Source organism: Chiloscyllium plagiosum, unplaced genomic scaffold (genome assembly GCF_037043375.1).
Source record: "Chiloscyllium plagiosum isolate Xiang-an unplaced genomic scaffold, Cpla_swu_hap1 HiC_scaffold_10, whole genome shotgun sequence".
Classification (NCBI taxonomy): Eukaryota; Metazoa; Chordata; class Chondrichthyes; order Orectolobiformes; family Hemiscylliidae; genus Chiloscyllium; species Chiloscyllium plagiosum.
Genome location: NW_028270148.1, coordinates 101,103,773 through 101,121,508, shown reverse-complemented (window position 1 = coordinate 101,121,508; position 17,736 = coordinate 101,103,773). Strand labels below are relative to the sequence as shown.

The following is a 17,736-nucleotide window of genomic DNA, read 5'->3' as shown; positions in this document are numbered from 1 at the left end:
ATGCCCTCTAGTTTTAGACTCCCCTATTATGGGGAAAAGCTATCAGCTAGCTACCTTATCTGTGCCTCTCAGGATTTTATAGACTTCTATAAGGTCTCCCTTCAGTCTCCTATGCTCTAGGGAAAAAAGCCCCAGCCTGTCTAACCTCTCTTTATAACTGAAATCTTCCAGTCCAGAGTAAATGGATTTACTTCAACATTATGAAAAGCTTGCAAATCTCAGGGCTCCATAGCCAACACTAAATGTAATCCTGTGCTTGGATAACATTTATTAAATAGTCCTGACTGTGCTAGTTACACTAGAAATCAATTGAAGATGATCAGCTGGGGATTGCATTTGAAAATATTTGTGATTGCTGGAAACTATATTTATTCACATACAGGGCACTGTTCTTCATGGAATATGTCCACACATTGCACCCTTTTTTCATAGTAAAGGGTTAGGGGGACAATGCTATATTCCCCATGGCAATGGCCAAACCAATCAGTCTACTGATCTGATCTATTGCCTGAGCTGAGCTTAATCACCTAACTAAGACTAACAGTTAACGATTTCTGCTGCATTTCCATTGCAATCACAGTAGAATTAATCAGCATCCTCTTCTCATGCTGTAAAAATTGGTGTTCTCTTTATCAATTTTGTTCGCTTATGTCATAGCCCTGATGAGCACAAGACAAAACACTGACTTTGCGCCTCTTTTTAGTAACCATTAAGTTCTGTACTACCATCCCCATCCAATTAAACTGATTTCCCAAGAGAATTTGGAAGATAAATGCTAGCTGTTCGGGTCTTCTATCTAAAGAATGTATTTTGATCATTTTGCAGACAGACCCACAATCTCTGTGATTTACCTAACAGACACTCCAGCGTACACCTCCTTGCCCACCTTTGGTAGTTGCATCTTATTTGTGTACTTCTTTGGACATCTTCCTGCTTGGAAGGTGTTCGCTATGCTTGCTTTTATTGATCACTGCATTGAGTACAGGAGTTGGGAGGTCATGTTGCAGCTGTACAGGACCTTGGTTAGGACACTTTTGGAATATTGTGTGCAATTCTGGTCTCCTTCCTATCGGAAAGATGTTGTGAAACTTGAAAGTGTTCAGTAAAAAATTACAAGGGTGTTGCCAGGATTGGAGGATTTGAGCTTTGGGGAGAGGCTGAGTAGGCTGGGGCTGTTTTCCCTGGAGCATCAGAGACTGAGGGGTGACCTGATGGAAGTTTATAAAATCACAATGGATAGGGGGATTAGCCAAGTTATTTTTTCCAGGGTAGGGGAGTCCATAAATAGAGGGTGTAGGGTTATTGTGAGAAGGGAAAGATTTAAAAGGGTCCTAAGGGACAACGTTTTCATGCAGAGGGTGGAGTGTGTATGGAATGAACTGCCAGAGGAAGTGGTGGAGGCGGGTACAATTACAACATTTAAGAGGCATCTGGACAGGTACATGAATAGGAAGTGTTTAGAAGATATGGGCGAAGTACTAGATGGTACTAGATTCATTCAGAGTATCTAGACGAACTGGACCTAAGGTTCGGTTTACTTGCTGTACATCTCTATGACTTCCTCATTTAAAGTCTCCCTTTAAAATTCTTTTGACTCGTAACACCCCTGCTTTTGCCTGTCACCTGTTGGTGTTTTAATACCTCTGTGAAGATTCAACAACGTCTTTCTACAATCAGGCACTTTATACATGCAAGTTATCGTTGCTCTCACTCCAGCACCCTGTGAACTGTGTTCCTTGAGCGGGAAAATTTCCTCAATTTGGGAAGAGAGCAACAGATTTGTCCGAGGTATTTAAAATCACAAGGCGGGTTCTGGGTGAGTAAACTGGGGACTTCCCTTTTGGTGAAAGGGTCAAGGACTGGACAATACCAATTTAAAACAATCTGCAAGAGAAACCAAAGACCTGGATGAAGGAAACCCCTTTGACACAACGTGTGGTTCGGATCTGGAATACACTGCCCAAGTCGACATTACCTCACGCACTTCCCATCCCCTTCACCCAGTGGTATTTCCCTTCCTTAGAAAAGTTTCCCCATTTTTGTGGTCTCTGCCCTCTATATTGTCTGGACAAACAGGGCAGCACGGTGCCTCAGTGGTTAGCACTGCTGCCTCACAGCACCAGGAACCCAGGTTCGATTCTAACCTCGGGCAACTGTCTGTGTGGGGTTTGTACATTCTCCCTGATTCTGCATGAGTTTCCTCCGGGTGCTCTGGTTTCCTCCCACAGTCCAAAGATGTGCAGGCCAGATGAATTGGCCAGGCTAAATTGCCCATAGTGTTAGGTGCATTAGTCAGAGGAAAATGGGTCTTGGTGGGTTACACTTTGGAGGTATGGATCGGTGTGGATCTGTTGGGCCGAAGAGTCTGTTTCCACACTGTAGGGAATCTAATCTAATTAAACTCGGTGACCAGCTGTAATATTTTCTAGCACTGACAGGACTTCCCCGGGTTTTTCCGAATGCAATTGCACTGCCCACTAGGACATTTTCTCATTTATTTCCCATGCTGCTATCATTCAAACTGGACAGATAAAGATTTGAAATGAGATAATTTCAAGTTCTCGCTGCTCAGCAGGATTTAAAAATAATTATTTATGGGATGCAGACATCGCTGGTCTTTGAGATGGAAGCGTTTTTGCCTTGACTTGCTGCAATCAATATCTGCTTCTATAAAATAAGTCACAGACTCCTTTTAACATTGACAGTGAGATTTAAGAGATTATTTTTCCATTTGCTTGTCACTTTATCAAACCACTGGAATCTCAGAACAAAGTCCTCTCGCGGAGTATGGTTATCAGACTTATGAACAGACCTTGTATATGCCAGGATTGATCTTTCTCTGCACCTTCTCTGTAGCTGTAACACTATATTCGGCATTCTGATCTCTTAACCCTGATGTGCTGATTTGTCTGGTTAGCACACAAAACAACTTTTCACTGTATCTCGGTGCGTGTGACAATAATAAACCAAATCAAATTAAAATTGCTAGGGCTTTCTGCTCCATCTTGGGATCTTGCTAATTGTTTACCTATTACTTAAGACAAAAGACCACCAAAAGGCCATTTAGGCCCCTGGGTCTGCTTCACCATTCAGTGTGATCCTGGCTGATCTGATAACCCTCATCTCAACTTTCCGACCTTCTCATCATTAGAGAAAAACAGTTGGTGGTGGTTTAATCTGAGGGTCACCTCCCCTCAGGTGAGGGGAGAGGTTAAGAAGGGGACTTCTTCATGATGACCTCAGTCAGTGCAGGAATTGAACCCTTGCTGTTGGTATCACTCTGTATCTCAAACCAGCCATCCCAGTTAACAACCCTGCCCCCAAAAGAGACCTGTCTCTGTCAGCCTTGCATATATTCAATGACCCAGCCTCAACAGCCCTCCATGATAAAGAATTCCACAGACTCACTCCCCTCTGAGACAAAGACATTTTTCCTCATCTCTGATTTAAATAGGCAAGCCCTGACCCTGAGATGACACCCTCTGGTCCTCGAATCTCCCACAAAGGGAAACAAACTTTCAGCGCGTCCCCTGTCAAAGCCCCGGTGATTCTTGCATGTTTCATTCTACTAAACTCCTATGAATACCTCACCCCATAAGACAGTGCCTCCATACTGGGCAGGTAAAGGCTGAATCATTGGGGATCTGAGGTTCATGTGTGGAATTATCAATAATGTCGCACAGGGGGAGAAGAGGGGAAGCAAGCCATTTAACGCCACACTGACCCTCCAAAGAGCATCCCACCTCCCTACCCTATCCCCAAAACCCCGCATTTCCCATGGCTAATCCATCTTGCTTGTACATTTTTAGGTTTGTGAGGAAACCGGAGCAAACCTGCACAGAGGTGTAGGGGAACATGTGCAAACTCCAAACAGACAGTCACCCGAGGCTGGAATCCAACCCGGGTCACCAGAGCTGTGAGGTGGCAGGGCTAACCACTGAGCCACCGTAGCATGGGCTCAGTAGGTTGCACAAATGGCAGATGAACAGAAGGCAGCTTGAGGAAAATGATGCTTTCAGCAGTGGGTAGTTGGGATCTGGGATTTGCCTGGTGAAATGCAGTCCTAAGTGGCAAGGTCTAAACTGAGGCCAACATCACAGAGGAGCAGAGCTAACAGGGCAAGGAGCAGCTTAGCCTGCTTTATTAGGAGAGGTAATTCAAGAAGTGGTTGGCAATGGTACGGTTTAAGGATGCAATGAGTTTGCGGTGCAGCAAGACGCATTATCTTAGTGGCAGGCCCTTATATAGGTAAATCACCAAAGATTGACCATACAGCCAGCCAGGCTGGGAGCACAGCGGCGCGCGATCACAAGCCTGCGACAAGGAACCCTGAGAGTCAGGACAGGGTTTGGGGGGAAAGAGGCAAGTGCTAAGAGGCTCCACACTTTGGAAAGGAGGAGGGTGAAAAATCTGGGCTGGAGAAGCCAGTCCTTGTGAGGTCTGGGGATTACCGCTACCCGCCTGAGCCTACAAGGAGCTGAAGAACAGGCAAGAATGAAGAAAGACATTCTTACACCAGAAAGTGGTGAGGGCCTGGACTGTATTATGTGGGAGTGAGGTGGAAAAAATATTCCAGTGCAGAGGCCTAGGCAGCAGCAAATGGGGGAGTGAGGCTAGCTGGTATGTTCCTGCAGAGAGCTGGCATGGTCTTGACAGGCCAAATGGCCTCCTTGTATGCTGTAACCGTTCTATGATCTGATGTTTCTCCTGCATGGATTCTCTTCATGAAGGTGGGGGTTCCCACGATATATTTAACAACAGCGGCTACAATGAAGTGACAAGGGTCTCGGCCTTCAATTAGAGAACCAGTCAGAGACAGGAATCACCTCTTGTCGTTTTAGGCCACACTCCATCTTGTTCCCCTCAGGCACCACTGGCAGGCTGTCCCCCAGGACCCTAGGGTGTGGAGGTTCCACCCATCGAGAGCTGCCAAGCCTGTCGGAAGCTGGCAGCCCGACTGAACAGTAGCGCCACTGGGAGGCCGAAGGATGTTGCTGGTATGACACCCACCCAAAGGTTCCAGAAGAAGAGTCCATCGATATCTACAGAACAGGAAAAGGCCATTTGGCCCCCATGTCTGTGCTGGTCAAAAACAACCCCCTCACTATTCCATTTCTCACCACTTGGCCCGTGATCTTGTATGCTTTGGCTTCTCAAGTGTATATTTAAATACTTCTTAAAGGTTTGAGGGTTTCTGCCTCTACCACCCTTACGGGTAATGAGTTTCAGATACCCAACATCCTCTGGGCGAAAAGATTTTGCCTCATATCTCCTTTAAACCTTCTGCCCTTACCTTAAAACGTACACCCCCCACCCCTCCCCATTCAAAGAGGCTTTGCAGGATAGGAAGAAAATCCACTCTAAAATGGCAGGATCCGAGCATGTGACCTTTAACCTCCGTTTTAATTGCACAGTTAGCAGACTAATAAGACCATAAGACATAGGAGCGGAAGTAAGGCCATTCGGCCCATCGAGTCCACTCCGCCATTCAATCATGGCTGATGGGCATTTCAACTCCACTTACCCGCATTCTCCCCGTAGCCCTTAATTCCTTGTGACATCAAGAATTTATCAATTTCTGCCTTGAAGACATTTAGCGTCCCAGCCTCCACTGCACTCTGTGGCAATGAATTCCACAGGCCCACCACTCTCTGGCTGAAGAAATGTCTCCGCATTTCTGTTCTGAATTTACCCCCTCTAATTCTAAGGCTGTGTCCACGGGTCCTAGTCTCTTCGCCTAACGGAAACAATTTCCTAGCGTCCACCCTTTCCAAGCTATAATGTAGATGCAGGACACATGAAGAGGGAATGCTGCAAGATAAATGCTGTTGTAGTCACGGTAATTACTTACTTCATTTAGTAAAGTGATTTACTGCTAATTACTTCCACAAAACAAGCAATAAAGGACTGTAAAACAATTCCCAACCATCAAACGCCTAAACCTTAGCCTAAATTAATTCACAAAATAAATCTTTCAGGCAATCAGACGAGAATTTCTTATAAAATCAGCTCTCCCAAGACTTGCTAGTGCTTTTATTTTATTGTTTTCATACCCAACTGTTCCGTAACTGAATTATTCTCAAATTCAACCAAAAACACCTCAGTTGCAAATCAAAATAATCCAGTCACAAAAGGGCAGGGAATCGTGAGAGAGAATGAATGGCAAAAGGCAGTAAGAAATTATGTAGGACCACAATATTATAGAATTCTTAAATAAGATGAAACATGACAGCGTGATTCTGAGACTCAGGCCTTGAATCTAAATAAAACAAACTACGATGGTATGAGGTGTGATCTGACTATAATAAATTGGGGAATGCTCCTTAAATGAGATGAATTTTCTTCAGCAGCAGAGTATTAGAGTATACAGCAACGCTGCAACGCAGGAGCTTTGTGGAATCAGGCCATTCAGCCTCCCATTCTGCTATACAATTAAGTGTCTTAATTCGACTCGCTCAACGTGTTCCTGCAAATTCTAACAATGCTGCTGAATAAAATCTTCCAGCTTACCAAAATCAAAACTTATCTCTCTTGTTTATTAAAAAGAAAACTAATAGAAATCTATGGACACTAATAATTTCCAAACTAAAGGGCTTTGACTCAAAGCAAAATTACCAGTCAAAGATGATTAAATTGTTGTTGATCTGGTTACTTGCCTGTGGCTGGTGTGATTCTTAACTGTTAAGTAAAACTGACAGAGGAAACCACAAGGGCACAGATGTATCAGGGTGTTACATTTGCCCAACTAGTGAAGCTGCCAGGAAGGGCCTTGCGGCTTGCATTACTCATACGTTGTAAGGTGAACCAGCTAAATGTGCTGACGGCTTGGGAGCTTTACAGTAAGGGCCGTGGTCTGAAAGAAACGAGTGCTCCGTCGGTTGCTCGGGCTGTAAGAGCACTTGGTGAGCCGAGCAACTCGATCAGGAAAAGCCCAGTTCTGATCACTGGCCTGGCTATCAAAGTATTGTAAATATTGCTTTGCCTCTTTCCCCTGCCAACATTTATAGAAATGACAGAATCCCCACAGTGTGAAAACAGGGCTTTTAGCCCAAACCGACCCTCCAAAGAGTAACCCACCCAGACCCATTCCCCTAACCTATTACTCTACATTTAACCCTAACTAATGCACCTAGCCTACACATCCCTGATCACTATGGGCAATGGTAACATGGCAAATTCACCTAACCTGCACATCTTTGGATTTTCAGAGGAAACCAGAGCAAACACACACAGACTCAGGGAGAATACGCAAACTCCATATATCCAATCGCCCAGGGCTAGAATTGAACCTGAGCCCCTGACGCTGTAAGGCGGCAGTATTAGCCACTGAGCCACCATGCCACCCTAATGACACACAGGACCAAGAGGCTATAACCGAAAGGGAAGACTGACAGGCCGGGGTTCTTTTCTCTAGGTTAGAAAGGGCTAAAGGCAACTTGGGGAGGACCAGCGCTGATGTCCTGGGGGAGTATTTGCTAGTGCGGTTGGGGAGGTCTTACACAAAAATGGCAAGAGGAATGGAAACATTTACAAGGAGACAGTAGAGACCAAAAACTTCAAATGGGCAAACCAAATCAGAAATAACGTCATCAAGATGGAGTGTGGATTAATATGTTGAGCAACCAACCAGAGAACAGGGCACCCGAGACTGGGTTTTGTCCAATGAGAATGGAGTAATTGGCAATCTAGCCTTTGGGGAAAAGTGACCATAATATTATAGAATTCTTCATTAAGATGAAAAGTGACACAGCTGTTTCTGAGACTTGGGCCCTGAATCTACTACAACAGTATGAGCTGTGATCTGTGAGCTGTCATAAATTGGGGAACACTCCTGACTACGACAAATTGGGGAACACTCCTGAAAGGGATAATTGCAGACATTTAAACAGTGCATGGAAGAACTTTAGCAATTGTTCACTCCTGTCTGGCACAGAAATAAAATGTGGCAAAGACGGGAAAGTGGGATAACATTAGATTCAAAGAAGGGGCATTCAAATTGGACAAAACAGCGCGGATCTAAGCACTGGGAGCAGTTTCAATTTCAGCAACGGAAGGTAAAGAAGTTGATTAGAAAAGGGAAATAGAGTGCGAGAGTGCGAGAGTTAGCTTGCAGGGAACATATACACTGATTGTGTAAGCTTCTATAGATATGTGAAAAGAAAAAGGCTAATGGAGACAGATGTCGGTCCCTTACAGTCAGAAACAGAGAAGGTTATAATGGGAAACAAAGAGATTGTAGACCAATTAAATTTTGGGTCTGTCTTCCCAAAGGATAACATATGAAAAAAAACATTAGGGATCACATGTTCTAGTGATCAAGAGGAACTGTAAGAAATCAGTACTAGCAATTAAGTGGTGTTGGGAAAATTGATGGGATTAAAGCCTGAAAAATCCCCAAGCTTCTACATCCCAGCGTACTTAAGGAAATGGTCCTAGAAATCATGGATGCAATGGTGGTCATCTTTTACGATTCTACACACTCTGGAATAGTTCCTATGGTTTGGAGACTGGCTAATGGAACCCTTCTATTTAAAAAGGAAAACAGGGAATTGTACACCAGTCAGTCTGACATCGGTAGCAGGGAAAATGCTCAAATCCATTATAAAAGAAGAGCAGAGCGCTTGGAAAATAGATTTTACAAAAGGGTAATCATGCTTGACAAATCCACTGAAATTTTCTGAGGATGTAACTAAGTAAGAGTTGATAAGGAGAAGCCAGTGGATACGGATTAGTTGAACCTTCAGAAGCCCTTCTCTACCATGCCCCTTTCGATCTTCTCTGCTCTCAGGAGAATAATCCCCATCAGTCCAATCTCAGAGAGCCATAGAGATGTACAGAACGGAAACAGCCCCTTCGGTCCAACCCGTCCATGCCGACCAGATATCCCAACCCAATCTAGTCCCACCTGCCAGCACCTGGCCCATTTCCCTCCAAACCCTTCCTATTCATGTACCCATCCAAATCCCTTTTAAATGTTGTAATTGTACCAGCCTCCACCGCTTCCTCTGGCAGCTCATTCCACACACGCACCACCCTCTGTGTGAAAAAGTTGTCCCTTAGGTCTCTTTTATATCTTTCCCCTCTCACCCTAAACCTATGCCCTCTAGTTCTGGACTCCCCCACCCCAGGGAAAAGACTTTGTCTATTTATCTTATCCATGGCCCTCATGATCTTGTAAACCTCTATAAGGTCACCCCTCAGCCTCCGACGCTCCAGGGAAAACTGCCCCAGCCTGTTCAGCCTCTCCCTGTAGCTCAAATCCTCCAACCCTGGCAACATCCTTGTACATCTTTTCTGAACTCTTTCAAGTTTCGCAACATCCTTCCGATAGGAAGGTGACCAGAATTGCATGCAATATTCCAACAGTGGCCTAACCAATGTCCTGTACAGCCACCACATGACCTCCCAACTCCTGTACTCAATACTCTGACCAATAAAGGAAAGCATACCAAACGCCTTCTTCATTATCCTATCCACCCGCAACTCCACTTTCAAGTAGCTATGAACCTGCACTCCAAGGTCTCTTTGTTCAGCAAAACTTCCCAGGACCTTACTATTAAGTGTATAAGTCCTGCTAAGATTTGCTTTCCCAAAATGCAGCACCTCACATTTATCGAACTTAAACTCCATCTGCCACTTCTCAGCCCATTGGCCCATCTGATCAAGATCCTGTTGTACTCTGTAACCTTCTTCGCTGTCCACTACACCTCCAATTTTGGTGTCATCTGCAAACTTACTAACTATACCTCCTATATTCACATCCAAATCATTTATATAAATAATGAATAGTAGTGGACCCAGCAGCGATCCTTGTGGCATTCCACTGGTCACAGGCCTCCAGTCTGAAAAACAACCCTCTGTCTTCAATCTTTGAGCCAGTTCTGTATCCAAATGGCTAGTTCTCCCTGTATTCCATGAGATCTGACCTTGCTAATCAGTCTCCCATGGGGAACCTTGTCGAATGCCTTAGTGAAGTCCATATAGATCACATCCACCGTTCTGCCCTCAGCAATCCTCTTTGTTACTTCTTCAAAAAACTCAATCAAGTTTGTGAGAACGGAAACCCTCCAGCCCCGGCAACATCCTGGTAAATCTCCTCTGCACCCTCTCAGCGCAGTCACATCCCTCCTATTATATGATTTCCAGAATTGCACACAATATTCTTGCTGTAGCATTACCAACATTTTATACAGTTCCAGCATTAACTTCCTGCTCTTAAACTGAGTGAGCAAATGCATGGCAGATGATATATAATGTGGATAAATATGAGGTTTTCCACTTTGGTAGCAAAAACGGGAAAGCAGATTATTATCTGAATGGTGGTGGATTGTGCGAGGAGGGGGGAGTACACGAAGTAAGCATGAAGACCAGTACATTCATTCCCAGCGATTACTGGCTTATCCCTCTGGATTCCTAAATCTTAACATCAGGTTCATATATTCCATCAGTGGACTGCTCAAAAAAATGGCACTGATCAGGAACAAGCACAAAGTGTTTTTGTACTGAGAAGGAAATTCTATCCTTCCCTATTTTTTTGACCTAATTTGGTTTTGTTGGTGTCAACACATTCTTCTCGAGGTAAGCCATTTCCAGGCCACCTGCTTTTGTACCACTGAGACTTCAATAACAAACAGAATGTTTGTTCAAACAGGCTGAGCTCTCTGAAATATGTGATAGAAAATATATCACCGACAGACAGACAGACACACACACGCACACTCACACATACACACAGACACACACAGACACACACACACACACCTATACACACACACACACTCACTCCTATACACACACAGACACACACACACTCCTATACACACACACACTCACACTCACTCCTATACACACACACTCCTATATACACGCGCACACAGACACACACACACTTAAAGTGCAGGGAGTGCTCTGAACGCTCATCTATCTGTAACAGGAAACTTCGAGACAAAACTTTTTGTATCCTGTTTTACTCATCATCAATGTCAAGTTGGACTTATAATAGGGTTAACTGGGGTAGCAAAGTAGCTCACTGGTCAGCAATGCTGACTCACAGCATCAGGGATCCAGGTTCAATGCCTGTCTTGGGTGACTGTCTGCGTGGAGTTTGCACATTCTCCCTGTGTCTGCGTGGGCTGCCTTTGGGTGCTGCGGTTTCCTCCCACAATCCAAAGATGTGCAAGTTAGGTGGATTGGCCAGGCTAAATTGTCCCATAGTGTGCAGGTTAGGTGTGTTAGCCATGGGAAATGCAGGGTTATGGGGATGGGTCTGAGTGGGGCTCCCTTCAGAGGGTTGGCATGGGTTTGTTGGACCAAATGGCCTGTTTCCACACTGTAGGGATTCTATAGAAACTTAAGCTTACCTCACCTGCTCCAGTTTTAAACAAGAATAATACAGCTGATGGCTTGGTACTTCAGTGTTCCCTCTTACAATGTATTTTCTCTTTGTATGAATTCAGAAAACCCACAAGCTAATTCCGTTTGCCCTGCAAATCCCCCTCCGAGTTAAAGTTCCTGGGACAGCTTCAAGGGCTGTTTGCTGGTTTTGGGGAAAAGCTGCTGTTTTGAGTCACCCTTTCTCAGTTGTCATGGTTAAAGTAACCGGTCAGGTTGTGGTAGCGGCAAAGGGTGGCAGGGCAGCAGATATCTCGTGTTAACGCTTGGGCAAGGAGGACGGCTTGTGGCACAGTGGAACAGTGGTTAGCACTGCTGCCTCACAGCGCCAGAGACCCGGGTTCAATTCCCGCCTCAGGCGACTGACTGTGTAGAGTTTGCATGTTCTCCCCGTGTCTGCGTGGGTTTCCTCCGGGTGCTCCGGTTTCCTCCCACAGTCCAAAGATGTGCAGGTCAGGTGAATTGGCCATGGGAAATTGTCCGTAGTATTAGGTAAGGGGTAAATGTAGGGGTATGGGTGGTTTGCGCTTCGGCGGGTCGGTGTGGACTTGTTAGGCCGAAGGGCCCGTTTCCACACTGTAAAGTAATCTTATCTAATCTAAGCTCTCAGTCAAATTGACGCTCTATACTGGGCATAGAGCACGCAGGAGGAGGTGTGGGTTACTAAGGTGTAAAATACAGACTGCAATGAAATCAGGAGACACACAATAGAAGAACAGATGCTTACCGGTGTTCTACACTGTACATTTACGGTTCTCTTTCTGATGAAACATCTCCATCGGCACCACTACTAGCACTGGGGTCATCTTTGCTGCGTGAGGCACTTTTGTCCTTGGTGTATTCCGAAGGTACTTTAGTTCTTGTCTTTTCCTTTCGTTGCTGCTGTTTTTCCAGCTTTGTAAGCTGCAGGTACACAAAAGAGAATCTTTATTCGATAAACAGCGTGACACTTTGTCACGTGCTTCAACACCTTTGAGGTCATCGGGAGGTATCACCTCACCTTTCCTAAAGAGATGGGCAGGAGCTGGGGATCCCAGCAGAGTTCAGGCCCACAGTTGCCATGGTAATTGCTGTACAGCACCCCCCTCCCCCCATCCTCACAGAGGTTGAAGACCTCACTCACTCTGCCATCTAACTGTCATCTCTCATTCTCTCCCATGCCCCATCATCAAGAGCAGCTCACAAACCAGCAACCTCTACCACCAACAAGGACATGGGCGGCAGGTTTATGGGAACACCACTACCTCCACAGCTCCCTTTATGTCACACATATTGTCGCTGGATGGAAATCCAGGGGGTTTCTACCACAGGAGCAACATATCACCAGCACCTTTCCAAAGGCAGGTGAGGGCTGGACATTATGAACTGTTCCATCTCGGTAGGAAGAATAGAAAAGCAATACAATATTTAAATGGAGAAAGACTGCAAAGCTCTGAGGTGCATCAGGTCCTGACTGGTTTGATGTTCAATGTACAGCTACATCAAGTGATAAGGAAAGTCAGTGGAATGTTGTCACTTATTTCAAGGGGAATGGAAAATTATTGTGTAGAAGGATTGTGTTGGGTATTAAGGAGACCATGTCCAGAACGCAACTTCAGGTTTCTGACTTGAGAAAAGACCAGGCAAGATCTTTTCCCCAGGGTAGGAAACTAGAGGGCAAAGGTTTAAGGTGAGAGGGGAAAGATTTAAAAGGGATCTAAGGGACAACTTTTTTCACGCAGAGGATGGTGCATGAGGCTGGAACAATTACAACATTTAAAAGGTATCTGAATGGGTGTATGAATAGGAAGAGTTCAGAGCGATGTGGGCCAAATGCTGGAAAATTGGTCTAGATTAATTAAGGAAATCTGTTCAATGGGAACGAGTTGGACCAAAGTGTTTATCTGTGCTATATAACTCTATGATTCTATGCAATAGGAACAGGCACTGATTGTTGGCCAGCCAACAGTGCCCACGTCCCACAAATGAATTTTAAAAAGTAATACCATCAGAAGAAGTTCAGAAAAAGTTCACACGAATGATTCCTGGGAGCAAGGGCTTAGTTGGAAAAACTGGACCTACATCCATCGGGGTTTAGAAGATTGGGAGGCAATCTTATGGAAACATTAAAATCCCCAGGGGATGTGACAGGATGGATGCCAAGGGGAGGTTGTGGGAGAGACTACAACCACATTTTAAAAAGAAGACATCTCCATTTAAGATGGAGGTGAGGAGAAATCTGCTCCTATCAGAGGGGTGTTGGCCTGTAAATTCACTTCCCCAGAGAGCAAGGGAGACAGAGTCATTGAATGACCCAGGACTTTTGATTACCATTGGAACAGATACATCCAGCATTAATCATATCAAGAAGTGTCCAGGAGATTTTGAACATTTTGTTTTGTGGGCAGTCTTGCCTTGGCACGTTGTCCATGATGCCAGAGACAATATCCCTGAAGGGCACCAATCAACGCTCTACAGATTAACCTAGAGAAAAGTGTGATGAATTATATTTGTCAGTGTTACATAACTTATTATATTTCCTGTCCCTTTTAAAGATTTAATGCTAGTTTTCTTCATCAATTGTAAACGGAAAGGGTTTCAAATTTCTTTTAATGATTTAATGTTATCATTACTGAGTAATTCGAAGTGCAATTTAGTTCTCTCATTCATTTTAACACTCAATGTTGTTTAAAGATTTCCAGAGAATGCATTTGATGAAAGAATTAAGTGGGATCGGGTTCAGGGGTAAGGTTTGTGACTAAGGGGTTTGAGTATCAGGCTGGTCAATCGGGAGCATAATGAGTTGGTAGATGACTTCATTGGCAGTTGGATAGGTCAGGTCAGGATATTGGGGGTATGGGGAGAGGTGGAAGAGGAGGGAGGGGTTGGGATGTTTTGTTGGGTCTGGGGTCCATCAGGAATTTGCACGAGATCAAGAAAGGGTGGTTAGTTTAACAGTTAACCAGAAATTTTAACTCCCCTAACTTCTCCTAGGTAACTATCGAGCTAAGTATATTGAAACAAGTCAAAGTCTCTAAAATCTAATTCAGAGTTGGGGACCATGTTAGACAGAATTCCAGGTGTGGGGAAATTGCTCATTGAAGATTTCCTGGACCATTCCTGTGTAATTGGTTGGTTTGGGACTTCCACATTGTCCCAATGCACAACTCCAGTCTACACTGCTGTGATGACACACTTGCTCTCAGAAGATCTGGGCCAATATCCTTTAAGGCCGAGTAAGATGTTGGATGGACGTGGACATCAAAAGTTATTGGGGACAAGTGGGAAGATGGAATTGAGATCATAATTGGATCAACCGTAATCTTGTCAAATGGCAGAAGCAGATTGAGGGGTCAAATGGCCAGCTCTTACTCCCAATTCATATGCTTGGAACAAATGGTGCCACCCCAATCTTGTTTTCAAAAAAATCTTTATACTCACTTCTCAGTCAAGAAATATCCCAGTTCCTTTACTTTTGGTTCAACAGAAACATTATTTATTGCACTGTCCTGCAACCCATTCCATGTCAATTATTCACAAGTTACATTTAACTTTGATTGGGTAATATGTGGCTTAGTGGTTGGCACTGCTGCCTCACAGCACAAGGAACATGGGTTCAATTCCAGCCTCAGGCGACTGTCTGTGTGGAGTTTGCACATTCTCCCCGTGTCTGCATGGGTTTCTTCCAGGTGCTCCGGTTTCCTCCCACAGTCCAAAGACGTGCAGGTTGGGTGGATAGACCGTGCTAAATTGCCCATAGTGTCCAGGGATGTACAGGCTAGGTGGGTTAGCCATGGGAAATGCAGGGTTAGAGCTATAGGGTGGTGGATGGGTTTCGGTGGAATGCTTTTCAGAGGATCAGTGCAGACTCAATGGGCAGAATGGCCTCTTTCCGCACTGTAGGGGTTCTATATTTGGAACTTGCCTTTCACAAATGGAAACAACCGATGACAGGAAAAGGAAATTGAAGGGGCACTTGAAGCAAACAAACCCACATGGGAAATGCCGAGTTTAGGGATTTGGGGGAGTGGGGGGAGTGGGTGGAGGTGGTGGTGTGGGTTCCTGGGCGGGTTGTCTTTCGGAATGTGTGTGTGGACCCGTTGTGCCAAATGGTCCACTTCAACACTGTAGGGATTCTATGCTTTTCCTGTCTTGGCATTGCACAAAAGACTTTGCAAAATCTAATCACTGGTTTCCTTTTGCAAACTTCCAATCATTTGTGTTCTGAGAAGAAACTTGGCTTCTACCTTTCCCACCAAAGGTTACGCCACCTATCTCTGGTAATTAAGATTAAGAACTGGGAAACAAGTTATGGTATTACAGACATTTCTCAGTGCAGTTCATCAATATAAGACACTCGTATTCGGTGAGCAACAGTATCTTAGAAAAATTTCTCCACTCTGGCAAACGCTTGGCTTCTATAAATGAAATACAATAATTCAGATTTTGCATATCAGAATGTTTTGCTGTCAGTTAGAGCAGCTCCCTGTAATTTTTAGCTACAAAATGTTTGCCTGCCAAGTTAGTTAGTGAGGTGCAGGTAGATAGAGCCAGGCTGCACACCCACCATCTTGCTTTGTCCACTCAAATTGCAAAATTGAGACATCTATTTTCAAAGAGGGAAATTTGAGTCACTTGCCCCACCAAATTTGTTCTCCTTGGAAGAATGCAATAACTGTTTCATTTGCTTTTCATCAGTACCTTAACACTCAGTGCAAGTGAGATAAACAAACAGCATAGACAATGACAGGAGTAACATTCTTAACAAACTATTTGTACAAATGTTCACAGATATGATCACCAATAATTCCTGAGCTATAACATAAACATTATCGTGCAGCATTTCATGGCTTTTAAAATAAAATAGAAAGAAAAGTGAACTCGCTTCAATTACACTGTGGTACATCCATGATCATTAATGCATCATTGACACGATCATATTCATAAGTTCATAGAATCCCTACAGTGTGGAAATAGGCCATTTGGCCCAACAAGTCCATGCCGACTCTCCGAAGAGTAACCCACCCTACCATACTACTCTACATTTACCCCTAACCCACACATACCTGAACACTATGGGCAATTTAGCATGGCCAATTCACCTAAGCTGCACATCTTTGGATCATGGGAGGAAACCAGAGCAGACAGGGGGAGAATGTGCAAACTCCACCCAGACAGTCACCCAAGGCTGGAAACAAGGAGTTGGATGTACGACTCAAGACACAGAAATAAGTGATACTGGCCATCCTAGGAAATAGCCTGTTTCGGTATCAAGGTGACTACCAGCCCTAGCAAGGAAAAGAATACTTTTCTGGGCAACTTGATGGAAACCTTTCTGAGCAGTGTTGACAGTTTGTTGACTGCGTGCACCAGTATTTAGTTTCCAGAGTATCTGGATCGTGAGTTTCTTCTGCTGTCACAAATTTACTCCTGGATTTCTGACTCTGAGATTGACTGGAATTCTGAAGAAATGTTTGTGGCTCAGAGGAACATTGAACCTCATGCTAACAGAATTGTTGCCAGCGAAGACCCTAATCCCTTCATCGTGGGGAGGAAATTCGAAGAATAGACATTGATCCAAATCTTGTGTTGCCACACAGCTTGTGGCTAGCACTCTCTTCTGCTTGACTGTGGTCTGTAATGATTTCCTTTATCTGTGAGAAAGTGCTGTTCAAACCTAGTCAGCTTTTGCAAACTCTTTTATTGTATGTCACACTGTTCTTTGTAAGTGCACCTCTCACTAGTACAGACTAGACCTTCCTTCCTTCACAGCCTCTTGTACATGACAGCTGATAACATGACAGCTGATAACAAGTTTCAATTCGATCACCCCCCCCCCCCCCCCCCCCCCCCCCCCCCACTCCCAATCCTTCTAAACTTCATCGAGTACATACACAGAGTCCTCAACTGCTCTTCGTATCTCTTCATTCCTGGGATCATTCTTGTAAACCTCCATGAATACCAACACATCCTTTCTTAGATACGGGGCCTAAAACTGCTCACAATATTCCAAATGGGGACTGGCCAGAATCATATACAGCCTCAGCAGTATATCTCTGCTCTTGGTTACATTATGATATATGTCTCCAACATACCATATTCATAGAGTCAGAGAGATGTACAGCATGGAAATAGACCCTTCGGTCCAACCCGTCCATTCCGACCAGATATCCCAACCCAATCTAGTTCCACCTCCTAGCACCCGGCCCATATCCCTCCAAACTCTTCCTATTCATACACCCAACCAAATGCCTTTTAAATGTTGCACTTGTATCAGCCTCCACCACTTCCTCTGGCAGCTCATTCCACATACGTACCATCCTCTGTGTGAAAAATTTGTTCCCTAGGTCTCTTTTATATCCTTCC

The 17,736-nt window shown here is 44.5% G+C and overlaps 1 protein-coding gene across 1 annotated transcript in view; it reads right to left on the bottom strand.

Annotated features, from left to right (window-relative positions):
• dtd1 (D-aminoacyl-tRNA deacylase 1) overlaps positions 1–17,736 on the bottom strand; it is a 240,760-nt gene that overhangs the window by 5,970 nt on the left and 217,054 nt on the right. Inside the window, exon 5 of the mRNA XM_043696517.2 lies at positions 12,119–12,294. Coding sequence (XP_043552452.1) covers positions 12,139–12,294 — 156 coding nt within the window. The 3' untranslated portion in view covers positions 12,119–12,138. The remainder of the gene's footprint in view (positions 1–12,118; positions 12,295–17,736) is intronic.